Here is a 26,913-nt window from a genome sequence, read left to right as displayed (position 1 = left end):
CTAAATTAAATGAAGTTCTTCCTTGTCAGCATGCCGATGCCAAAACAATTGTGATGAGTCAGTTCGTGGTACGACCATGGAGCTAAAACAGTGCATTACAAGTCCACTCTTTCGCAATTTTTGCTCATTTTGTTCTGCTTTCTGGGAATATTTTGGAGTTGAATGACCGTGAACCAAAATTAGAACAGGAAAGCATTACGTCATTATTGTGCCTTGACTTGCACACTCAGCGAGCACATGCAGTACGTGACTAAAATTCGATGTTGTGTTTTCATTATTCCCTTCCAAATATTGTTGTCATCGTTGAATATATCCTAATGTAGACATAGCTCTGTTTGAGGACTCATATTGAAATTGAAAATGCAAAAACATTAGTGTGAACTATGTTTTTCAAATCAACACAATCTACACGTTACTCCTACAAATAGAAGTTAGGGAGAGCCCGAGTGTGTGACGTCACGCAACATGGCTGCCATGGACATGGCGGAGTGGTCCGTGGTAAGCGATGGAAGTTTATACTTGGGCGAGGAAACTACCGCCCTGACTTACCACCCAAAGCTGAATACAATTTTAGCAGTCACCGGAGGTTCCAATGTACGAGTTGTAGACGTTAACTCTGGTGTGACATTGCAGAATTCAACCCTTTCAGGTAGGTACATCGATTTGAACAACAGGAACAGAATTTACAGATCAACACTAGGCCTACGATCACGGTGTGAACTAGCCCGACTGCGTCTGGCCGTACAGTACTATCGCAAGCTCTGTAGTACGGCCAGACACCCGATGCTTCCAAAAAGACTGAATTTTTTTGGCCGCCGATGTAGCGATTTTGCTACATCTTTCGATCGCGATTATCTTTTCATCCAGGACACAAATTTCCAAAGTTAACTTAAGGTTCGTAGTCGTAGAGCAACTCATACCTTTTCGAAAAAAAAACGTTCTTTGGTCTCAATATTTTCATCCATCTGGCCACAAGACGAATTTCAGTCATCAGATTCCACAAATATCGTCCCCCATGCGATCCCCCATGCGATTTCAAAATGGCGGCCGCGCTGTAATGTATGCATTATGCGAGCGCGCTTGGGCAAGATAATGAATATGCATTATTTAGTTCATGACCTCGTGTTTGTATGGCCAGCCGCGCTGAGTGTCCGACATACGTCATAAACTATGATGCATATTCATTATCTTGCCCAAGCGCGCTCGCCTAATGCATACATTACAGCGCGGCCGCCATTTTGAAATCGCATGGGGGATCGCATGGGGGACGATATTTGTGGAATCTGATGACTGAAATTCGTCTTGTGGCCAGATTGATGAAAATATTGAGACCAAAGAACGTTTTTTTCGAAAAGGTATGAGTTGTTCTACGACTACGAACCTTAACTTTGGAAATTTGTGTCCTGGATGAAAAGATAATCGCGATCGAAAGATGTAGCAAAATCGCTACATCGGCGGCCAAAAAAATTCAGTCTTTTTGGAAGCATCGGGCGTCTGGCCGTACTACAGAGCTTGCGATAGTACTGTACGGCCAGACGCAGTCGGGCTAGGTGTGAACCAATGAATGTCAGACAAGTCGACCGTTGAGACAACTCGACTCGGGACAAGTCGACCGTTGAGACAACTCGACCGTTGAGACAGGTCGACCGTTGAGACAACTCGACTCGGGACAACGCGACCGTTGAGACTGCTCGACTTAATGGAAATGAATACACGTGGAGCAGAAAAAGTTGCACAAATCTGTGGCAAGACCGATCACGGGCATGACGGGTGCGGCGCGGGCATACTCGATGTACAGAGGGCGTCGCGTCAGGCCGGTGCGCCCCGCCTGCCCGCGAGGACCGGGCCGGGCCCGGCACGCGGGCACGTCGACCGGCGCGGCAAATGGGCGCACAGGCCCGGCACAAACGATGTCACCGTGCACGGTACGGCCACGTTGACCGACCAGGGATGAGATAAGTGGGCGCACAGGGCTGGCAAAAACGATGTCACCGTGCACAGTAAGGACAAGTTGACCGGCAAATGGGCGCACAGGCCCGGCAAAAACGATGCCACCGTTCACGGTACAGCCACGTTGACCGGGGATGCGCGCACATATAACTCTGTTATATGCAACAAAAAAACTCATGTGTCATCACTCCCAAACGGCAATCAGCCGCCGTCAAAATGCCCGGTACTATATCTAGGTACTAAACTAGGCCCAAAACATGCTAGGCGACTTGTCTCAACGGTAGCGCCAGTATCACAACTCCAGCAGTACCACTTATGATAATTTATGCTTACGTCACCACAAGTCAGGTACGTCACGTTACAGGACTTTTGGCGATCAGTGGCGGAACTCCGGAGAGCGGGAGGTTTCGCATCGAATGATCGGTCAACTTTCGGAATGTCACTCGTGTTTGAGCAGAGCCAGCTGTGACATGTCGTCCTTACCATCCCAAACTAACTACCAATTACAATAGCATTCGGTTGTACCAAGGAGGTAGAATTACTTGTACATGTACATGTACTTGGGCTAATTGATGTGTAATTTTGTCAAGGTTAGCGTGCCTATTATGTGTACAAAACGAAAACGGATTGTGCTCGGCGGATACTATTTTACACAGTGTCGGCATTTTAGTCGATTACAACGTGCGCTTAAAAATGATACGAATAGATAAGGGGAGCCTAATTCATTTTTGAAATGACCAATGTTAGATTAACCGGCTTGGGCAGATTCTTCCATGATTTATTATTACATTCAAAAAGTAGGTAGGAATACTTTATCGTGAATGCTTGCATTAATTGTTATATAGTTTGTTTATTTTTACTCTTTTCCTTTTGACAACCATACAACTTACCATATTTACAGAAACCTTGTTAATATTTTAATAAAAGCTATTGAATAAAGAATTTATTTTGAATTAATGGATTTGAATCTGTAATATCAAAATCTTATTTCTGTCGTTGAAAAAAAAATGTCCCCTTACGAAAAATCTCCGCGGTTTTAATTTACTTCCGGGGTTGTAGCTGCACTCTTTCACAGAGCATTATACTTACGCTTCAACTTCAAGATGCACTGTCTGGTGTTCTCTTCGATCACTCCAACAAATTTGTTTTTATTCACTTTTGAATGAGACATCGAACGAAAAAAAAATCAACCCATGTTTATTGACAATTATTTATTGCTTTCCAAGCGTCAAATTATGTTCGGCCCATACAATATTTTAGTTCTTGCCCGTGTGCGATTGTGCGTAACTTGACAAACAATTCTCATTGTAAGAATCAAAATCTCATTGGTTGAGCAGTTTATTTTTTTGCGTGGGAATGATGCATATTATTAGGAAAGATGATGTAAATTGTGAAAAATGATGTAAGCAGGAGGTCGTGGGTTTGAGTCCCGCCGGAGTATTAAGCCGGCTGCGAATGCAGTTTCCCCCGGTTCTCGAAAGCATCGAGCATACAGTGCTTGATAAGGCATCTTACTAATTTTTTTGAGAACATATATTATATTATTTTGTCTTACAAAATTTCAAATTGTGTTTTGTGCTTCAACGGAAAAAATATTGGGCCTGTTTTGTTGTTGCATTTTTTCGATTTGATTTGATTTAATTAATTCGAAACTTCCTACAATGATTATAAAGATAACCGGGCACAGTTCTTGACTTGCTCTGTTTTTTAACTATTGATCTCCATTACATTGATCTCCTTAGCAAGACTTACTAATGGAGATCAATGGTTTTAACCCCATATGCAGCTATAAAACAAGTAATAGATACAGTACCGCACCGATTGCGGAGGAGGAGGGGATATCGAAGGTCGCGTGTACGGCAATTATGGCCGAGTCGTAACATTGTACATGTTACACCCGGTACAATTACGTACGGAACCCTTGGCATGTACACAAAGTACATGTAATGTGTGACCGTGCTGGTGGGGCCTAAGGACATGCACACGACGATCACGCGCGGACCGACAATGTACATAATTCATAAGTTTGATGACGCTGTACTGTTCACGGCATAAATTATGATAAGTGGTACTGCTGGAGTTGTGATACTGGCGCTACCTGTCTCAACGGTCGACTTGTCTTTCCATTTATCGCACATACGGTCGAGTTGTCTCAACGGTCGAGTTGTCTCAACGGTCGACTTGTCCCAAGTCGAGTTGTCTCAACGGTCGACTTGTCTGACCCCCGAACCAATGCAGTTGCAGGAACGGGCTGGCCATGGGCTGAACCTAGTCCCACTAACTGGGGCGCTCGCTCGAACTCCTTTTTTGACATTTGGGATGTTGGTCAGTCCTTTTTATAGCTCCATGGTCTGTCGTACTGGCGTCCCACTAAGGAAGTATTGTCAATCATGCATGTCAATGTTGCAAAGATTGTGCCTCTAGGCCTCTTAATGCAGCAATTGTTTTGTTTCGATCAAATGTGAGTAAGTGTTTTTTTATTACTCAAAAATGACATTTTTAACTTAAACATCACGAACATGCTAAAAAAGCGATTGTGTAGTGTAGGGCCCCTGTTTTGTTTTGATCAAATTAGAGTCAAAAATACTTTTTATTGCTCAAAAATCACCTTTACAATCAAAAGCAGATTTTTCTCTAGCTTGAGTAATTCCAAGTTACAACAGGAACAAGCTCATCAGGAATTCACATGTAACATGTGTAATACTGGAGACATAACTACAGCGTGAGAGTGTGGTCTTAAGAGACCCTTCCAGAATGGCCTCCCATTTTCACCTCTATAATCCCACCCCAGATTCCATGTATATACCTCACACCATTCAGCAGTCATTCACGAAGCTAATGATCGACTTGAAACAGAACAAAAAAACCCCTAAAATGTGAAAATTGTTGACGATTTCGGCGGCTTGTCCATAAAAAAGTCCAGTTCCAACGGCCGTCGTCCATCTTGTTTGCTTAATTATGCAAATGAATGCATCATGTGATGATTATCGGAAAAAAAATGTGCGCGATGTATGTGGGTTCAATTTTCGTCTGGTGCGTTGTTGTGAAAAGCAGTCGTGGAATTAAGTGTCAATTCCCAATTTACTTTTGCAGCTCGGTTTTTATAATTCTAAAAGTCTATGGAGAGTCAAGAAAATGTTTTAAGTATTTCCTAACAAAAACATAATTTTTGCAATGACTGACCTTCATTCAGATGATATGAAGAAGAACACAAATCACAATGTCAGGTTGCAACATTCTTTCCCCTTGATGAATTTTCTGTTGCATCTTGCCATAAGAAGCCAATATGTCATTTCCTGAGTCCAAGTGGCGGCCATTTTGAAAAAAGCTGGTAACCATCTTGAAAAATAGCCCGGCCGCGTTGTCTTGAAAAATGTGTCGGGCGGCCATTTTGAAAAGAAAAAAAAGAAAAAAGGGCCTCCTCCTTCCTTTGTGTCAAAGAGGCAGGACGCTAAACATGTTTTTTTTTTATTTTGCCTTATTGTGTACATGTAATTGAAATGCACTCCTTCCTGTGGTATCGTTGAAACCAAGAAGGCTGTTTTCATTGGCTTTCAGAACTTCAGAAGATATGAAAAAGCTTTAGGACTAAACTTTCACAATTCATAAACTTGTTTTTATATGGGGAACACTCTCCATTTTTATATCTACCGGTACTCTCTCCGTAAATTATTCAAGCAAGTTTTGAACATATAAATTTGTAAATGATAGACTCATTCAGTAAGTCCTGCCCACTGTGCATGTGGGCACTTACATGCCTCTCTTAAAAGGATGTGACATTTACACGTTTAAACTAAACCCTAACTCCCTATTGTTTGGACCAAGTCTGCCCTAATCCCCCCCCCCCCCCATAACACTGCTTCCAATGAATGGCAACCATCTAACCACGTACCGTAACTTCACAGTATCCCCACCAATATGACGACATAGTGTACCAGAGTGTAGGTCGTTTTCAAATGGAACAAATCCTGTATATAAATAAACTTTGGGTGTTTTTCCAATTTGAATTTTTGAAAAATATGGGCGATCTCAAGAAGGCGAAGAAAAACATTGTTGGGTTTTTTCAATTGTAAAGTTGCGAGGTTTTATTGTTCATCGAATGCCACATATTCATTGACAGTCACTTTACACACATGGTTTAAAACTTGAAAGTTTCTGTGAGGAATATCAGCTTTTTCTAGCATCTTTAAAATCTGTCAGATATCAATTGGGCCACTACCGGTACCTCATTACATTTACAGTACATGTCAATTTTCAGCAGGCACAGGCACTTACAAACCTGTTCAACATCCCAGTTTGATTCTCAACTGGGACATGCAATAAACACTTGATCAGTGTGTTTCAAGTATTATAATATTCCATCAAATCCAAGTTTGAATATCAGAATGCTTAAACTATTCCAAAGTGCCCGGCCCTACCCTGTAGCAATTTTCTATTTGCAGCCCAAGGTAGCAGTCGCATCCATTGTCAGTACCTGAGCGACACAGACCAGGTGTTTATGACGGATGGCCGGGCCGTGGGACTCAGGAAGGACTTGAGCGGGGTCCTGCTACTGGACTCTGCCTTGCAGACGGCTGTCAGCAACAATGAGGAGACCATAGTCATTGAACTGCCTTACCTGGAGGTAGGAAGAAATAATTCACACAATAACATCAATGAACGGTTTTCATGCTCTTTATGTGTTGCATGTTGCTGCGTTTGGCAGGGTTTCTTGCCAAAATAATCTGGAGAGTTAGGGATAATGAATATAGGCCACTTCCTCAGATGCACATTTGCGACCTCCCATGAAAACTGGACAAAGTTGACCAATGTTGTTTTTTAGGTTTAGGCCTTTTCATATATTCCTGAGGTTTTCAGCTTCAAGATGATACATTTTATAAGTACTGTGACCCTATCACCCCTGGGAGAAGGATTAAGTGATAAAAGCCTAATAACCATAATAATGAGATAAACACACAGGCCTTTATCATGCTGCCACCATTTCAGTCATGTTCCCTGTATCCAATAACAGTACTGCATGATAATTGTTTGTGTGTAAAAAGGAACCAGACTATTTTTCCTTCCAGCCTCGCTTTGGTTACGTTGATTTGAATGGGAACAAATCAAGATGGCCGCAACATGATAATGGTCTATTGAAATGCCTTTGGTACAAATTTCTATACACTTTTTTGCACTAAAAGCGACCAAAAAATGCACTTCTGCTTGATGGATTATATTCAAACTTTTGGAGGTTGTAAATTTATACTTTCTGATTTAGAAAATCTCAAACCTCAAATTGGTCAGTTCCACCCCAAAATGACTTAATATGGCCAGTAGTTTAAAAAACCACTTGACCACTGGTCTAAATTCAGTCAAAAGAAAGCACCAGGCTGACGCTAAATTACTGGAGTCAGTCCAGCGGTTGCTTGGATATTTCAATCCCTGCTGGATGAGATTGGAAAATCTAATGCCCCCATGGTCATAGTGTCTTTGATTTCACTGATTCTTTATCATTAGTACTTCAATCAGTCAATCAATCAGTAAATCCATCAAAATAAGCCAATTCGGTATTCCATTGCACATGGGTTAAATATAGCGGTTCATAGGTCATTGGGGATAAACATTTACAGTAATATGACAAAGACAATGAAGCGTATTAGTTTTTTGTACTTTCTGCAATTTATTTTGGTTAGTGCCAAATTTTAAAGTGAGCAGTGACCATTGTTACATGTATGTAAGTCATTAGACATCTTACTTACCTTTGACCTTAACACCATCATTGCAAGGGAATGACATTCCAAACTAGCTTATTATCATTGGTTTCTCCAGGCTTGCCATCTACTGGAGTGTCTGAAGAAGTCCATCAAGCCATCCTCCAGCCAGCAGGAATATGTGGATGAGGTGCAGTCTAGACTAGAGACCGAACTGAGTCTAGTCAGCAGCTCCATTCAAACCGAATCCTATCACAAAGTCACCAAAGTGAGTTACTGAACCTCCTCCCTTTCTAACCCTCCAATTCTAACCCCTCCAACTCTAACCCCTCCAACTCTAGCCCCTCCTACTTTTACCCCACCGCCCTTCCTATCTAATCCCACCCCTCTCACTCTTACCCCATCCCATTCCACTCTAACCCCACCTCCTTCCACTCTAACCCTAACCCCTTCCACTCTAAACTGACCCCCTTCCATTCTAAACTGACCCCCTTCCACTCCAAACTGACCCCCTTCTACTGCTTCCTAAACAAGACAAAGCAAGACAGAAAAGCTTGTCCGAGGGTGCCCTAAATTCTATTCAATTGTATCAGAATGGCTGTTCACTGGAAGTCACGTCATGCATTTTTTTAATACACACTGTATGCTTTGTGTTGTCCGAGTGTCCGAGGGTTGTGGTACCCGCTGTTATAAATCCGATTTGAACAAGCTAGCAGACCCTGGCAAGCTTGACGGTTGAGTGGTAAGACTTCTGCACTAGTAATTAGGAGATTGTGGCTTCAAGTCCCACCCGTGTAAGCCATCAGACAACATTGAGTGTACAGTGTCATAAAATATATCGATGGAGGGCAAAAGGGTCAGTTCATAAATTTGAGGTCCAAAAGTGTCCCTGTTTCTGTGTCCCTGTTTCTGTGTCCCTGTTTCTGTGTCCCTGTTTCTGTGTCCCTGTTTCTGTGTCCCTGTTACACCTGACCTGTGTAATTTCCCATGCAGGTATTAAAATTGACTTCAAATTATTTTTTTGTTTGGCATGTATTTTGCTTTACATAATCACACGTGGAGATACAAAGCATTAAAGAATGTGTCAGATGCAACAAAGACTCATTAAAAAAAAAAAAACTATGGAATGACCCAAAACTCAATATTGAAGATAAATCACCTTGACCCAAGTTCCGTCTTATAAAAAATTTGAAACAAATTTTTTTGAAAATTTCTGTTCATAGTGGGCCACCATCCAGCTGCGAGTTTCCCTGTGTGCCTTGCGTTCTGTCTGCCGCAGTCTCCTAGACGAACTACGCCGGTCCAGTCAACACGTCAACGGTCTGTCCATCGCCGCTGCCATCGCCGACAGGCTTCAGGCCCTCTACCCAGAACCCAGCCGCAGCGTGGGGACCCAGACGGTGGACAGGGCACAGATGTACAGCGAGGCCGCCAGGCGGGAAACATTTCTGACTTGGCCCCACATGAACTACAAGTAAGTACTGAGGATAGGAAATCCACACTTAAATTTAGTTTTTTCTTCCAACAAATTTGTACACATGACTGTTTTATTTTAACCCCCCCCCCAATTTTTAAAAAAAAATGCTTCTTTTTTGAGTTGCTTTTACGCTCAAACAGATCTGCCCCGAAAGTTGACTGGATCCTGGTCCCAACATAATGGATTCCAAAAGTGGGGCAGGAACCAGTCTACCCTGGGAGAACTGAATCATTGTCAGGTTGCAAATAAAAAGAAACTTTCAAAGTAACACATGATGATGTTCTTGATATTTTATTAAGCTCTTCAATTTTTGACAGGGGCGCATCCGATCGGTGCCTTATTTAATTCTTGATCGGGGCAAACAAATTTCAACCGGTATGCACACACACATGCAATTTTTGATAGCTGATAGCACATGCAATTCTTGAATTTGGGTTTGGGTATATAAGACTTGATGATGCATTTTCGATTATTTGAATAATCAATCGAATCCAAGCTCATATAATGAATACTAAAGTATTCGCAAATACACAGTACTGAAAGACATAATGCACTTCTTAAATAGGTTTGAAGTTGACAAGGATGGCCATGATTTTGACAGCGTTCCATCTTATACAAATGTGAATGTACTCCCAAAACAATACTTCATGTACACATTTATTGTACTATGTTGATAGTATCTCAGTTTGACAGTAACTTATCTTTTATTCATGTACAGGTGGGCATTACCAGAACCTATGGCTCAGGCTGGCTTCTATCATCAGGTACATCGGAATTAAGTCATTACTTCAGTAGCTTTCCTACCATTTTCACCTTTAGCAAACTAACTAAATATAACCATTGTTCCTACAAAATGGGCCCGAAAACTTTGTTCAACTCTTCATCTAAGCACAAGGATTTTGGTGCAAACAATTTTCATGTGGATATCAAAAGTTATAAGGACCATTTGGATCAGAGTACCACTTCCGATAACGTTTTTATCAGCTTCAGGTAAATTCCATTTCACAGTCTTCACACGAGATCTTTGCTGACTTACGACATCTTAATAGTTCACTGAAACCCTGATAATTGCAAATTTATTAAAAACAGACCTTGCTTGAAAACTCATGAATTTGTATTTATATCAAGCAATAATTTTTTTCCCCCCAGCCAAGTGCAGCCGGGGATGACCGCGCCATGTGTTTCACATGTAGTGTGTGTCTAGTGTGCTGGGAACCAACCGACGAACCATGGTGAGATGTTTGCTTAATAATTTGACAGAAACTATTCATTATTCCTATTTTTCGATCAAATTTGTGATTTATTTCCTTTGATATCTATATTTCAGTGTATCTGTATTGCCAACTTCTTGGCTAAATCCAGCCCATTGTGTGGACCAGGTGCACGAGAAGACTTCCAGTCAATAGTCATTCTCAGGGATGCTGGCATTTTCATGTTTTGGAAGGGGAAAAAATATGGCATCCCTTTGAACACCAGAAAACAAATCATTGTGTATATTAAGGTATATTAAGTCCAAATTTCAGCCAAGGAAATTAATTCTGGTTAAAATAAGAGCATCCTTAAACTAATCTTTCAAACTCAAAAACCTTTAGTACACGAGAACAAAGGAATGTCTCCACAAGGATACAAATTCCAGTATGTGTGTATTTGTATGTGTAATGTATGTTGGCATCATGTCAAGTTTTTCTGGCCCTGGGGCAAAAACCCACTGGCATCCATGCATTCATAAAAATCCACTCAGACTAAGACTGGTTTGGGATGAGCTGTAGTAGGCTTTCCAAGTCTTCTTAAGAGTACATCTCTGATTTAGTTCTGCTTTCTCTTTTCAGGTCTGAGCATGAAAGACACTCCCCAAACTGCCCCTTTGTCCGAGGGGAACCTACCGAGAACGTACCGTTGTCTTTCACCCTAGCCACGGGACCTGGCCAGCTACATGGAGATGGAAGCCAGAAGGTGGGGGTAACTCAAAAAACAAAAATGTCACCAAGGACCAGTTTCATGAAGCTGCTCAGCACAAATGTGCTAAGCATAGACAATTTTGGTTAAGCAGAATTAGGTTACCAGCCAAAAACATCATGTGATCTTTACGACTGGTCCTCGGCTGACTTTTGCTTAGCATGTAAATAATTTACAGATGCTTTCAGTACACAAATTTTGGGGTTCACAATTTGAACAGAAACTCCTAAACTGCAGAGTTTCTTCCTGAAGAGACATCATAGCAACAGCGTCCTCAGTTGTCTGGAAAAGCGTGGAAAGAAAGAGTAAAAAGTTGCATAAAATATGTTCCTAAGAAAAATTCACTTCATAAACCCTTTAAAATTCTTCCATCACAGATTACCTGTGTCAGCACATCCTCTTGTCCCCATCTAATGGCAACCTCCAGTCGCCATGGTAACATCAGCCTGTGGGACGTGTCCAATCAGCTGACGCTGATCTCCAACTTCCAGATAGATCCGGAAGACCCGGCACTGACGGGCAAACCGAGGGACGCGGGGGAAGCCCTCGCACGGAGACCGCTGCCAAAGATACCCGAGGCATGGGTGGAGGAGACCAGTCTGACCGAGATCAAGGGCACTGCCAAGGAGGATGAGAAGTGAGTAGTCAGGGTGCCAGACCAAGAATCAATAAAAAGCACAGGATGTAAACAGTAAATTCATAAAATACCTGAGACAGTTTACCCAGTCCTGTTGGTCATTGTGTAGTACGCACTGGATCACTGGTCCTTAAGAACCACTATATATGATCTCCATATAGGAGATGTTGACCAAACTGTGGTGCGACGTGCACCGTAGAAGTGGCCTGAACATTGAGTAAAAATGGAAGCAGAAATTGTTGGAAGTTTGTAATTTTTTTGGACATTTTATGGCTTCGGCTCGGGCCATTTTTGGGCAGCCAGGCCCCTTTCCAGGTTTAAACAACATGTTTATAAACTGCTCCGTTACAGTATTATCCCCTTATATAAGGAATCCATTTGCCTGTTTTAGATAAAATTATCATTCGCAATCTTTGAATCAATTGTTAGTTTTGTCAGGTTAATCCAATTTTACACACAATGTCCACAGGAGGGACACACTGCGTGCACATACTGGTTTGCATGCATATGGCGTAAAGTATGCACAACTTAAAAAAGGGGGACGAACCTGTGTTCACAGGAACGGAGTGCCCATCTCTCTTTCGAAGCGATTGGGCCAGACTCGAGTCCATGAAATGCTGCTGTGGGGGGATCGCCACACCTCCTCCACAGCGAGTCTGTTACCTTCCCAGCATTGAATAATGCCGGTACTCATTTAACACCTGGGTTGAGAGGAGTAATTGAGGTGAAGCGCCTTACTCAAGGGCACAACACACATGGCCAAGGTGGGGCTCAATCCCACAATCTCATGATCATGAGGCCTGTGCCCTACCGCTAGACCACACGTGCCCTACCGCTAGACCACACGTGCCCTACAAACACAACTTATTTTTTATTGCACAACTTATTTTATTATGAATGTGTACACAAGTTTAGCCTCCTCGCATGAACATCAGGACCCGTCAGCTACAGATGTTCATTATCATGTTCAGTGTTTCCCAGTGGTTTCCTCCCAAGTCTTCTTATGTAACTGTTGAGGGAGTACCTTTGCACAGAGTCCATACACTTGTGCAGTTGTGTGATTTTTGACCAGCCAGTTGTGAATGTGACATGCCTGTTGTGCTTTTCAAGCAGCGCCAATCTGAGCGAGTGTGGCCAGGGTGTGACTGTGGAGAACGGGGAACCAGACCAAGACCAGGCTACAAGCTCACTACATCAAGAGATTGCTGCCAAAGGTACAGTAAAGTGTACGGTCCGTGTAAAGCCAAGATAGCTCAGATAGTTATCCCATTCCCTAAATAATATTTTGTTAGAAATAACATACATATATAAGTTTTAAAAAATGTTCAATTAATAACCTCCTAGCACACTGAGATGATGACAAGAGCTCCCTGGCTTGATTTTTGGATACCAAAATTTTGTACCCAATAATCCCTTTGCGCAGTGTTTACACAAAAACTGCAAATTTTCCAAGCTATAATTGTGTTCAGACATTCGTACATAATCTACATTTTAACCCCTCCCTCTCAGTGACAAAATGGAGAGAGATACCCTACCTGTCAAAATCTATCAAGTGACTGTTTTTAAAAGTTTTGAAAGTTTTCTCGAAAGTCTCCTTTGAAAAGATCAATTGACCCTTCATTGTAAATCTGTCAAAATCCTACGCCTGGTTTTGCAGTATTTTGATAGATACGGGAATGTAAACTATTTCCCATGGGGATAGTTGTCTCAGTTTTTAATATCATGTATGTGCCGTTGGTTACTGACCAGTATTGGTAAAAATGCTAAGAGAGGTAGGATTAAAAGTGATATTTCCTGGTGAAAATAAAACAAGGATCTGTTTCCAACTTCTTGACTCGGAATATACAAAACAAGGCTTCGCCCTCACCTGCCACACTTTGGATGCTACTTTGCTGCCTGTCGCCGGCTTTGTAGGCGAGGGCCTCAAGTCGTGAACACTCACACACGTAAACACATATCACTCTTTGCGTTTGTAGTCTAGCGGTGGTATGGTATATTGGAGATGTTTGACTTGTACCTTATATAGTGAAGTTACTGCATTTTGAAATTTGAGGGAACATATCTTGCTATTTATTTCCGGCTTGTAAAGTCCCGTTTATACTTCACACCAATGCAAATGTAGGGTGACTTGGACATCATAAAACAGTCGCTTCGAAATTCACTGGAGTTGATATGTGTTCAATTGTTATGAATTGACAGTAGGAGAGTTTGAAGTGACCTCACAAATTTGCAGTTGGGTTCATTTTTGCACTGAATACAAACCGACCGTTATTCTGATTTAAACGGGAACACATTTTTTCTTTTCCTGAAAACTCAGACAAGAGCTACGGCACGATTGAAGTGATTGAGGTAGGGGGAGCTTGGCGTAACATCAGTGAGCTCCATTGCAACGCCGATGTCGATGAAGCCGGCGTGATGCCCACTCCCAAAGGTAAGAATAAAATACTATGAGATGTTGATTTCAAAGATTGTGAAACATCGTCCACTGTGTGAAATCCACTCAAAAGATGTTTTTGATTTACAGAACGTCTCATTGATTTTTTCTCTCTTTACCTTGTGGTTATTAGACTGATCCATTAGGCCCATAGAGCTATATTGAATTACTTGAGCGCTAACTCCTCATTCTTACATGCGGAGATACTTTGAAGCCATCCTGCGCACAGACATTTTGAATTCATGTGCTTGTTTGTAGAACATGATGCAATTAGATGGAAAATAATTTTGAAAGTGTACTGTAAGTGCAACGCGCAAAAACATCATACACGAAAAACATACGCAAACAACTTAAGTGCGTCATGGCGGTTAAAAAACATCGTGCCAAAAATCATCTGCAGCGGATATTTTGGTTGTCATTTTCCTTATTTCGTTTTCTTTTTCGTACAGGATGCCCCGAATCCTCCACCAACCTCATTGTGTCGTCAGTGAGCATCCTTCAAGGTTTGCCCAAGGAGCCATCAGCCAGCTCGGCGGACTTAAACACCATGGACCCTCTCAGCACCCCTTGTCTTGTAGCGGCCATCTGTATACGAAAACCCGACGATGCAGACAATGCCAAAACCATTCCTGTTGAGGACTGCAAAGATGATCCCTCTCCGGCAACTACAGCCGCTCAAGGCAACCCGTTCACCTCCGCGTTTGAGAAGATGCGTATCACGGACGACACGGGACCAGAAGACGAAGCCGGTCTAGGTGTCGACATTTCCAACAGGACATTTGAGTATGCAGATGCCTATCTAGGGGACGAAGTGGACTCCAAGGGCATTGGGAAAGTCTCGGATTCTCAGCATCGCAAGTGTTTGATTACCTATGCTGCACCACCGTTAGTTAAAAATGTCGCGGTCCACAAGAAAAGTACTGATAAATCCAAGGGAGGGTTGTTTGCTACGCAATCTGGGCCCTCGACGCTACCTAAGATGTACATGTCGCAGATTCTTGAAATGGAGGAGGAGCAACAGGCATTGGTTGAGGAGCCAATCGGGATTGAGGACCTCACTGCCGACCAATCATCAAGCATCACGCTCGTGGACGGCATGAACGTAAAGCCGTTTCGCACCAGCGAGGCTGCATTGCAGTGTATAGAGCTGCCGCAGTGTGCTCAGTGCGACGATTTGTGGGTGACTTGCATAGCTCCGTGCCCCGACAAGAAACATGTACTAGTCATACTAGGACCCCATGATGGACAGCTAGACAATCCTGAAATGGTAACCAAACCACAGTGCAATACTTCAGCCAAGGAGAGTATATGTAACGAGCAAAACGACCTGAATAAGGACAGCAATTTCAGTACTGATGAGGCGGGGACGGGATTAGGTGATGACAGTGCTGGCTGCTTCAACTCCAGTACAAGAGAGACAACATCAGATACTGTGGAGGGCAACTTTGGCTTTGTTCTGATTTATCGGATCGCAACGCGAGACGGTGCAACTGTGCTCCAAGAAGACCCAGTCACTGTCCACACCATCACCTCCTCAAAAGAAATCATCCGATCCCTGGTCCCGTTACCGGTGGCCCTGTGCGACATCACTAGCGACGAAGAAGGCGAATCTACGCATCAGAACCCTCCTTCATCTGAGGCCCCGCCCAACGCCGACACAGGTTCCATTACTGCAGAACTGGCGGCGTTGAGTTTTGACGAAACCGACAGCAAACCCCAAGACAAACAGCTGGGGACGTGCGCCGTGCTGACAAGAACTGGCAAATTTCGAATCATGGAGATCCACACCTGGTCGACATTGGCCACACACCCGACACCACAGAAACACCCACACCCCTTGGGTACGGAGCGGTTCAGTGCATTAACTTATTGCACTGGGATGGAAAGGCTCTGCGTCTGTACGGAATCAGGACGCATATTGTTCTTACAACTACAAGCCAAGAATGCGCATGGATTGTTCAGACGGGGGAAGTCAGTCAAGAAGGCGATGTCTGAGCAGGAGGTTGCGGCCGAAGAAGAGACAGATGCGGCAGAAGAGAAACAAAGTAAGAAAGAAGTGCTATTTCAAGTTTGTTTTCTTTTTTGTAAATGTGCGGAGACGTGCCTCAAAACAGAGTCTTTGCAAGAATGTGTTAGCCTAGGACTATGTGTGTTAGCAATGAATAGCCATGAATGTGTGTGTGGACATCACAAAAATATGAATCGACAACACACGTTCAACTTGCATGCCGAACACAACCTCAAATGAATAATGTTGGCATGTAGTTTTTGATATAACGTGAAGAAAGAGAAATAACAAACACTCTTCACTTTTCATGCGTGCAAAATCTTATCTTAAAGATTTATGATAGAATTTCATGATAGGTCATATCAGCAACTGTCATATAAGCCATGGATCTGAGACAGTTATTTCATTAGTGGTTTACATTGGTTTATTTCAAAGATACATTTACTCTTCTCCGCATACGTGAACAGGGAACATACATTGTAAAAAAAAATGCATAACTTAGCATCTCAAATGTCAAATCAAATATTTGACTTTTAGTCAACATTATTCAAATTTAAGCAAAATTATTCAAATTATGTATAGCATGGAACTTGCATTGGCGAGATGAAAATTAATATTGCATTTTGTCCCTCACTGATGTATTTCATAACACTGAATACTCAAGTGCTCTCAAATGACTTGTGAGAAAAGAAAATCATAAGCTGACATGCCGTTTGGACTTGAACCCACAACCTCCTGCTTACTAGTGCAAACTTCTTCCACTCGACCAGAGCTTGCCGGATTGGCTGTCTAGTTTGAATCTGATCTGATGATTCAATTCATTCAACTTTTATTTGCGACTCTCAATGTTTCCAGTAGTGGATGACTACCTAGCCAACCAGCCCATCTCCATGAAGAACCTGAGCGTCCTGTGGCAGCTGACCCAGTTTGAGACGCTGGTGCCGCGATTCTCGGCCACCGTGCCCCCCTGCTGGGTGGAGATCCAACAGGAGCAACAGCAGCGACGTCACCCGCAGCATCTGCACCAACGGCAGCAAGGCGATGCTACACAGCACACTCGCACCTGGAAACTACAACCAGATGGGTAAGGAGAAACACTAGCATTTTACATCCCGTAAAGGCAAATGTGAATGCAAGTTTGACATCACAAGGCATTACAACAAAATCATGCCTCCAACCTTTAAAACCTATAAAAACCCAATATTTCAACTTAGGAGCTTATTTTGTATTTTTTGAAATAACCTATCCATAAAAAGCTATATTTTTATTCTGCTGTACATTTTAACAATTTTTAAAGAAAAGTTGGGAAAATTCATTTGACCCACAGTTTAAGTTATCACAATACCAAAATAACCACACTGTCAATACTCCTCTGTAAGATATATTTTTTACAAGTGTTTCAGAATTGGGCAAATTTCTGTCAAATTGGTTTTAGGTAACTTTATCTAGTGTGGAGAACTTGAGGTACATGTAAGCAATTCACTGTATTTCTGCCACCTCACGCACTTGGAAAGCCTTTACATACTTATATTTTGATATTTAAAAATCTATTTAAAAAACCTATATAGATGAAGAGGGGCACTGTGAGGCCTGAAATTTGTGTTTGTGTTCTCTGTCGTACTGAGAATAAAATGCTACACCTTGGAAGTACATACACCTGGAGAAAATATGCATAGGATTCTTACAATTGAACATCCATATTAGTCTAAAAATGGTTACCTTGGATGGCTACCTTGGAAACTAGAGCGTAGAATTCCCCCTGAAAACGAACACAGATAATGGCCTCCCAGCTTCTAAGATTCTAAGATGTCCTGTTTGTGAAAACAGAAGGGACATATTTAAGGTTTCAGTCTGCATCCAGTCGTATGTGATAAGAACATTTGTAAAGCGCCGGTATCCGCCTAAAAGGCGCTCATGGTTGTGGTTTCCTGAAAACTAATTTCCATATTGAAGTGCTGGTTTTTTTTTGGCGTTGGCATATCCAGCTAACTGGCCCAAAATGATGCTCATAGAGCAAGGGTTAGAAGCTCTGAGGTAGCCAAGAGGATGAGAGTGTGACAGGATAAGCCCAATAGACTAATTCACAATCAATACAAGGGACTTTTCATTTGATACTTTTAGGTCAAGTTGGAAGGAGCACCTGTTTGAGTTGGTCCTTCCCAAATCCTGCTGCGTGGGGCACGTTGACGTCAAGTTTAATCTTCACTCCAGTTGTCCGTCGGCTCCTAGGATTTATCTGACTCTCCTGAAGCAAAGCGGGACCCAAGGCAAGAAAGGTTTGTGACAGAAAGTGCTTCCCCGTTTTGCTAAAACACATCTGAAATGTTCCTGAAAGTCTGTTTTGAGTCAATTTGGCTCAACATTGCGGTGTTTATCCCCGGTTTGCTCGGCATGCTACAACTTGGAATATTTGTTATTTCCCCTGATGAGATGCCGATTGTCACAGGTTACTCCCTGACTAATGCCGGTGACCATTTATTCTCCTGAATGGAGAGAGACAATTGGGGTAAATTGGCTTGCCCATGGACACACCATATGACCAGCAGCTGGATTTTAACCTGACCCTCTGATCATGAGTCACAAACCCTAACACCAGGTCACGCTCCCCTTGCTTTATCTGATACAAAAAAAAAGTTGGAAGGGGGTTGGGAGCAGTCATGGCAATGTTTCCCCGACGATCAGAAACGTTACTTGAATATCCACAAATCAGGTTATTCCTGTGAATCTGGATGCAGGCTATAACTGGAATGAACCCATACAACGATTTTTACTCCTGTTTGCTGTTAGAAAAATGGAAATAGTTTCTGTCCATTTGTAGCTGATTATGCGAAAGACTGAAATGTTAGTTAATGTGTCGCATATGTAGAACAGGTTTCAGAGTGTTCAAAGGTCACATAATTACAAATGTGTCAAAAGTTTCTATGAAATTTACATCAAATTTGACCTCATATTTGTTAATGCCAAATTAAAGTCTTTCAGGCCTGTGCTACTATTTTCAATATATCCAAAATGGCAAGTTGTATCTGCAAAGTCTGCTTCTAAATTTCATTAATTCAACTTCATCAATGTACCATCATTCATGAGTAGTGAATGCAAGATTCAGGAAAAAAATGGTTGATTTTTTTGGTTACATTTTGTAAATGAACAGAAAAAGACTCCATGAACATCAAGTCTACACCCGTGGACGCCAAGATAGACTTCAACATGGAGGCTTCTTCCTCGGAGCCCAAAGTCCAGAACATCGACGTGGACATGACCGAGCCGTCACAGGCACCCGGTCCTGAGCCCGACTTGTTCAATGGGGACGCCTTGCTGCACTCGGCCTACCTACAGAGCCACCTGGACGACATCCTGTGCGGTCCGTGTTACATGGAGTGTTTCATCGACATGCCGAGCCACAACGGTATGGTGACGCTAACCAGCCGACAGCTCATGCTCTGCAAGAGTAGGTCTTTCCTCCTCCACATATTCGCCATGGAAACTACGGAGAGCGAGAGCAGCGCAAAGACGAAGGAGACTGGGAAAGAGAAAGGTATGCTTCAACCCAGTAGCATAGTGAAACAAATTTGAGAGGGGGGGGGGTCGAAGACGGAGACGAAGACAAGCTGGGGTTTGAGAAACAGCCTGTGACTGATGGTTTAAGCCACATCCGCATACAGTGCACCACGTGCAAGCGGGTCGTGAGCAGAGAGCGCGTTGAGCAGGTACCTCGATTTATACCCCTCCTTTGTTTACCCCCCACCACCCATTGCTCTACGCCACTCTCTCAACCAGTGTTGTAGTCGAGGTACCTGTAATGAATCACAAGGAGATCATAAGTCTGGTCACAAGGAGATCACAAGTGGCCTTGCGATTGAATTGTGATGGTCTTGTGATGACTTCTGATGACATGTGATCCATCGCAAGTACCAAGAATGACATCAACCTCCATTTTTATTTCCAGTTAAGGTCCAAGTAATGGCTTATCTCTTAATAGACCTACCCCCTTCCCTTTGACCTCTGTTCTATAAAGCAGCTTTTCTCTGTGTGTGGGTGTGTGAATTCATCCTGGATCATCAGATCAAAGCAGTTTACTCCCCTGCGAGGCGACAATCCGCCTCGTAAATCATGAGAATTATCAAGGATATTTGAAGATGCTGTTCGGTTTCCCTTTGCCACAGGCTCTCATCTGATATCGCTGCTGCAGAACACCCCCCCGGCCAGCGCCACAGAGCGGCTGGTAACGGCCCTCAGGAAGGATACCGACAAATACCGGGGCTGTGATTGGATACAGGAGCTGTCAATCACGATACGTAGAACCAAGAAAGTCAGTCTCAACAGGGATAGGTAAGGATGGAATAGACTGATCCATTGAGCCCTTCAGTGCCACACTGCATGTTCCAGCTGCGCTCGTCATATGCTTTTTGGGGCATTTCTTTTTAATCATTTCAAATTGGTTTATTTAAAAAATACAATCATGACCCGCAGCCAAGGCTGAATTGAACATGGTTTATAATAAAAATGATAGCAATTGATATGATATTAAAAACGAATCACAGCTGTGATTTGTCAAAATGTCTTGGGGCAGGACGTAATTTGTTAAGGGGAGGGGTGACCAAAATGCTCCAACAATCACTGTAAAAGGTTAAGGCAGCGCTGATGACATTCGGAAGCAGTGCGGATGATATCGAGCATAATGCAGGGCTCAATTGTGCAGGGCTGAACATAAACAATGCTGGGTACAGTCTACGAACTCCACACAATGCATCCTCAAAAATCAACTGACACTTTTTTTTGCCATTCAACCTCAATCCTCCAAAATTTGGAGGATTGAGGAGGGTTAGGGTTAATGGATCGGCCTATTTTACTTGATCAAACAGGGACTCGAACCTTGTGCAGTTTCATTCCAGCATTGGTGTAAATTGTCCGGGAAGTTTTTGTCCTCTGTCTTTGTTACTTTTTAGAAAGAAACATTTTATTGGCTTTTTCCGTGTAAACCTTTTCATTATTCATTTTTTTCTCTCATTGATATTGGTTGCGCGCAGAGTCATAGAAAAGTCTGATTTTACAAAAGTTTGTAAATTGTCTTGATATGAACAATTTTGATGTGATCTGCAAAAAACCTTCACATGGTGAATATCAAGATTTTTAGAAAATGACAATTAAATGTGATTTTTCTGCACAAGGGCAAGTAAAGAAACCTTTACTCCCTGTGTTTGTTGTAAAGTCCAAAACAGATTTTATGCGGTACAACTAAAATGTGGTACCAAAAATGTTCACAATGTGAAGATTTTTCATAAGTTGCAAAAGAGAATTCTAGAAAGTTGAACTGATTTGTCACATGACATTTTGTGTTTATTCTACATATCTCTCCATAACTTCTTTTTTTGTTTGATATTACAGACTGCAGCGCGTTGGGATGCTAGAATCCATGCAATTCCAGAAGAGTCTGGTGCTGAGCGTGATGGGTCTGGTTCCCCCGCCACAGGATATGACAACATGGCAACATTTCCAGCAGGTCTGTCTGGACGTGCTGTGTTGGGTCGCCAGCGTTCATATATGTGAACCCTTCAGGTAAAACAAGATTCTAATTAACAGAACAATTTCTTTGTTCAACTTTAAAACAATTATTAAAATGTACCTAGTCAGTGTCCCTTTGTGGTTTATGTGAAAATTTAAGATGCGTTTTGTATCAGTTAAGCTCAATGATTGATGAGTCGTTGAGAGAAAAAAAATTGAGCTTCCTTCTCTGTGATCAGGTTCCAGCTGTCTAAAAAATGTTTAAATGTTTTTGTTTTCATTGACAATTGCGAGTGCTTTTTACATGAAAGACTGCAGCCTTAAATAAAAGTGACAGATAATTTCTGAGAATTCTGAGTTCTGACATAGATGAATCTGAATCAGAACACCTCAAAAGTCCAGTCAGTATCTGACACCAAATGCTATTTGGGTCATCTTAAAGGCATATAGGATCATTTGCTTTTCATGCATTTTGTTCGTTTCCAGCGAAAACACCACTCAAAATCCAAAGAAGAATGTTAAAAAAACCTAACCTGTTGAAGGTTCAGCTCAATAGATATCATACTTTTCGAGAAAACAGTGAAGAACCGCGCACATCTTTTTGATCACGAAACCGAATTTCGTCCATAGCACTCTGTATTTCCAAATATCAATCAACTGAATGATTGTTGGAAATCACCTACATTGCTAGATTTCTTCTAAATGACAGCAAGTCGGACTGAATAATTTCACGGGATGTTTAGTACCAGTACAATGTTTAATCCAAGCAAGTTTTTGATAATAATTTGGTAGGTTGCATTTAGGATAAATTCAAATGATCCTATATGCCTTTAAATGACTCTTTAATGAAAATATATTCACATTTAGCAAAATTCCTGCACTGTCTGAAACAGCAGTTCTGTACTGTGAAATTTCAGTTGTACTTTGTAGCTCAGTTGCTTTCAAATTGTGGTAAGAAACTTCATCCATTCTGTTTATGTCTCTGTTTTTGATCTTTCAGAGTGGTCGAGTGCACCAACCTTGTAGGCACCGCCCTGGCCAACATTGGCGATCTTGTCCAGGCGTGTTACATCTCAGCAAACAGGAGCATAGCACATAAATGCAGCCAGTTCCTTGCACTATGCATGGGGTGAGTTCATCCACACAAAACACATATCAAGGAATCTACCAAAGAGTCTGTGTATAAACCGATCAGAGCACGCTATCACTGAACATTCACGGAGGCCCCTGCTAAGGGCGAAAAGCACTGTGCTAGCTATTGTACGAAGCGGCTGCCCCAATGTGGATTTTCGGACAAGTTGAGGGCAACTCACACCTTTCTCGCTTCAAACATTATCCTAAGACAGAGCTGTAGTGGAGTCAAAGTAATTCACAGATTCGGTCACTAAATGGGATCAACAATAACAAACAAATACTTTCTGTCACATTTTGTTTGAGACTGGAGAACTCGTTGACAGAATTGTAATCAAGTCAATCACAAATTAAGTCACAAGTCTATTCACAAGTCAGGCCACATATTCGGGGTTCAGCAGTGACAAAGGGATGATGCCCTTTTCACATTTCATTTGAATGGACAGTGACTGGGCTTGAGATTGGACAACGTGTGAATGAGTTGTGATGGCGTGTGGTGACATGTGATGACTTGTGGAGACATGTGATGACTTGTGGTGACTTGTGGTAACATGTGATGACTTGTGATTATTGCGGTGACGTGTGATGAAATGTGATGACTTGTGGTGACACATGATGACTTGTGGTGACGTTATGACTTGGGATGACTTGTGATGACATTTTGTGCTATGTGATGACTTGTGACATATGATGACTTTTTCTGACATATGGTGACTTGTGATGACTTGTGATGACTTGTGATGACTTGTGATGACTTGTGATGACTTATGGTGACTTATGGTGACTTTGACTTGTGGTGACATGATGATTTGTGGTGACATGATGATTTGTGGTGACATGTCAAAACTTGAGATGACTTGCGGTGACTTGTGATGGCTTGTGACTGACTTGATTATAACTTTTGACTTGTGGTGGACTTGTATTAACTTGTGGTGACATGTGACTGACTTGAGATGACTTGTGGTGACATGTGACTGACTTGTGATGACTTTTGGTGGACTTAAACACAATACTGTCCAGAATTAATTAACCTATAACGGCAGAATCGCGTCTACGCAGCTTGTGAAATATTGTCCAATTACATGAGATACAAATGGATGCAGAATGCGCAAAATCTGAGACAAACAAAATTTAACTCACAAAATTCCATAGGGTTGTCTAAGGCCAAAAAAAAAAAGTCTCCGGTTTCTGGTATGCGCGCGCGTCACCGTAGCCATGCGCGTCGGCAAAATGAAAAAGTTTTTTTTTCAATACAAGATGATGTTTCAAAACCGCCAAACTCACTGGTTTGACTGGAATTCTGCTGCTGCACAATTTTAACGTGTTTTTAGATGGGGTTATGATCGAGAATAAGATTTATGTGGCCTCTCTGGACTCCCATATATTTGCACTAAGTTTAGTCGGGCACCATTTGCAGTCATCAGCCGACATTTGAAGCCAAAAAAAAAAAAAAACCAGGTAAAAAAAAAAAAAAAGCCGCGTCGCCGCACCACTTTTGGGGCAAGCTCCATACCAGAAACCGGAGACTTTTTTTTTTTGGCCTAAGGGGCGTGGCTAGCTCGCAAATTGTGATAGGTCAATTGTGTAAGATTCGGTATAAGATTTTATGCACCTGGTAATTGCTTTGTCTTATTTTGTTTTCAGATGTGCCAAGCGCAGTCCAGACCCCAGCACCTATCTAAGCTTCAAGTTATCCCTCCTGCAGAGCCTCCTTAGCATCCTACCCTCCTTACCATCCTGTGTGTCCTCTGGCTCCATGCATTGGTTCTTCTCCATGATGGGCATGGTCAAGCAGCAGGACCCTGAGATAACCGCCCAGGCATGCCATCGCTTGCTCATGGAGACGGCCTCGGAGTTGGCCGACAGGACGCTGCCTGAGCACGCAGTTCTCAGAGCAAAGTGAGTTTCGGATTTAACCATTAGCCACACCCACATCCAGTCATGAGCCCCGCTCTCAAACAGGTTCCGCCTCCTCTGGAGCCCTAAGCACCGCCCATGAAATTTACCCCATTCACAGTGTTTTAAACCTTTGGGCTGTTCGGGATGCCGCTGGATCCCATCCTGTTTGACATGGAGCCGTCCATAATAAGCCCCGCCCCCAAACAGGTTCCGCCTCCTCTGGAGCCCCAAGCACTGCCCCAAGCACCACCCATGAAATTTACCCCATTCACAGTGTTTTAAACCTATATTTCCCACCAGGTTTGGGCTATTCGGGACCCCGCTGGATCCCGTCCTGTTTGACATGGAGCCGCCCGTCATAAGCCCCGCCCCCAAACAGGTTCCGCCTCCTCTGGAGCCCCAAGCACTGCCCCAAGCACCACCCATGAATTTTACCCCATTCACAGTGTTTAAAACCTATATTTCCCACCAGGTTTGGGCTGTTCGGGACCCCGCTGGATCCCATCCTGTTTGACATGGAGCCGCCCGTCATAAGCCCCGCCCCCAAAACAAGCTCTGCCTCCTCTGGAGCCTCAAGCACCGTCCCCTTGACGTTCCCACACCACTACAACATCCCGGCCTCGGGTTTTAGCAGCGATTTGCCAGATATCGGTGGTAGTGCCCAAGGGGGTGCCAAGCTGAGCAGCGACCCTGCCCGAAGCCCGCTGAGCGGCACTCACTTCATGAGGGGTCTGCTAGAGGTGGAGCCGCTGCATTTTGTCTGCTGTAGTACCAGTGATGGGACCCACGTTGAACGTGTCGGATCAGGTAAGCTTTTAATCTCGACTAGTCATTGAACTTATTTTTTAAGACTATTTTGGGGTGGTTTTTACCTTAACGGTGGTAAAAACCTTTGGCTATGGTGCGTGTGCCCTTGGACAAGGGACTTTGTGTACAGGAGTAAATGGGTACCTGTGAGGGCAGAGACATTTGGGGCAAGAGATGGTTATTGTGGTTGATTTTAGCTGCTTTGCGCCGAAATGGCAGCTTTGAGCTGTATACTCCCCAGGGAGCTGAGATGGTCTTTGGAATGTTTTATTGGCCCAATGAGCAGGGTAATAATGCTGCGCCAGGAGTGTCATTATGTGACAGACATGGCGCATTACAAGTCTCCATCATTATTAAAAGTTGTTGCATTTTATTACATTTAGCAGGCTCGATTGGTACATTTGTCTATTCAATTCAATTCGAAAATGTTTATTTCGTTATAAGAGCAAAATATGAAATTGGCACAAAGTCATACTTTAAGATTGAGTCATGATTTCTAAAAGTTGAACTTATAGGAGCATGCCTTAAATACATAGGTGACAAATAACAGATTATTTCAAACATAAAGAAGGACAACAAACCAATAGAAGTTAAAATGCTGGATTTGCTGTATTTTGCATTGGGACGCAGTTGCCGACAGTGCTAAGGAAAAATGAGAACTTGAAATAATCTTTTTTTTTTGTTTCTTGCAAACATTTTACAAAATTTGTTCGTACAAGTGTAATATATGATCGGTTAAGGTCCAATGTTGGACCATAATTTTATCCCCTGTTTTTCTAATCTTTGTCTATCCCAGGTGCGGAGAGTGTCCAGGGCTCGGTAGCCATCAACACCGGTAACCCAACCATGCCGGAATCTCTCACCTCCTCCCTGTCAGCGACCATGGCCTCAGCCGAGCAGCAACTACAGCTGCTGCAGCACAAGACGCAGACGCTCATCAAACTGAACCAGCAGGTCGGTCTCACTATACACAGTTATAATCGAATGCCATGGTCCAATGGACCGAACCTTAGGCCCTGCACCTTTTTGTTTTTGACCAATTAAAGCTGTGATAAATATGCAACATGTGTACACAAAAGACATTTTAGCATCAAACTTTACTCCTATTGCACAAAGACAAGGCAGTTCTTAGGTTTTGTTTCAACGTAATGCACACTTACCTGCTTGATTTTCTTGGTTAAGTTTTCTCTGTTAAGTTTTAAGTTATCTTTAAAGGCACGTAGAAACACTTGCAAATTCCCGGAAATGTATCTGCAGATTTAACGAGAAATACTTGTTTAAAGTGAAGATAGGACTGGTACCAAATACCCTGTGAAATTATTCCGCCTAAAAATTGTATCATTCAGAAGAAAATAGTCATTGAGGGTGGTTTAAGAAATGTGGCCGCGGTCACAGTTTCTTACGTAAGTTGGCAATAGAGTCGAG

General features: G+C 42.6%; 1 protein-coding gene across 1 annotated transcript in view; it reads left to right on the top strand.

The window, feature by feature from the left end:
• The first annotated feature begins 431 nt into the window (after positions 1-431).
• LOC119742720 (baculoviral IAP repeat-containing protein 6-like) overlaps positions 432-26,913 on the top strand; it is a 74,040-nt gene continuing 47,558 nt past the window's right edge. Inside the window, exons 1-20 of the mRNA XM_038218884.1 lie at positions 432-649; positions 6,393-6,574; positions 7,759-7,908; positions 8,864-9,114; positions 9,836-9,881; positions 10,267-10,349; positions 10,947-11,070; positions 11,451-11,710; positions 12,821-12,924; positions 14,028-14,141; positions 14,594-16,189; positions 17,008-17,236; positions 18,274-18,428; positions 19,301-19,684; positions 20,313-20,478; positions 21,535-21,705; positions 22,652-22,780; positions 24,427-24,681; positions 25,154-25,488; positions 26,285-26,442. Of these exons, the coding sequence (XP_038074812.1) occupies positions 466-649; positions 6,393-6,574; positions 7,759-7,908; positions 8,864-9,114; positions 9,836-9,881; positions 10,267-10,349; positions 10,947-11,070; positions 11,451-11,710; positions 12,821-12,924; positions 14,028-14,141; positions 14,594-16,189; positions 17,008-17,236; positions 18,274-18,428; positions 19,301-19,684; positions 20,313-20,478; positions 21,535-21,705; positions 22,652-22,780; positions 24,427-24,681; positions 25,154-25,488; positions 26,285-26,442 (5,076 nt within the window). The 5' untranslated portion in view covers positions 432-465. The remainder of the gene's footprint in view (positions 650-6,392; positions 6,575-7,758; positions 7,909-8,863; positions 9,115-9,835; positions 9,882-10,266; positions 10,350-10,946; positions 11,071-11,450; positions 11,711-12,820; positions 12,925-14,027; positions 14,142-14,593; positions 16,190-17,007; positions 17,237-18,273; positions 18,429-19,300; positions 19,685-20,312; positions 20,479-21,534; positions 21,706-22,651; positions 22,781-24,426; positions 24,682-25,153; positions 25,489-26,284; positions 26,443-26,913) is intronic.

This window comes from Patiria miniata, unplaced genomic scaffold, assembly GCF_015706575.1.
Source record: "Patiria miniata isolate m_02_andy unplaced genomic scaffold, ASM1570657v1 HiC_scaffold_6, whole genome shotgun sequence".
In the NCBI taxonomy this organism is placed as follows: Eukaryota; Metazoa; Echinodermata; class Asteroidea; order Valvatida; family Asterinidae; genus Patiria; species Patiria miniata.
This window is presented reverse-complemented; position numbering and strand designations above follow the sequence as displayed.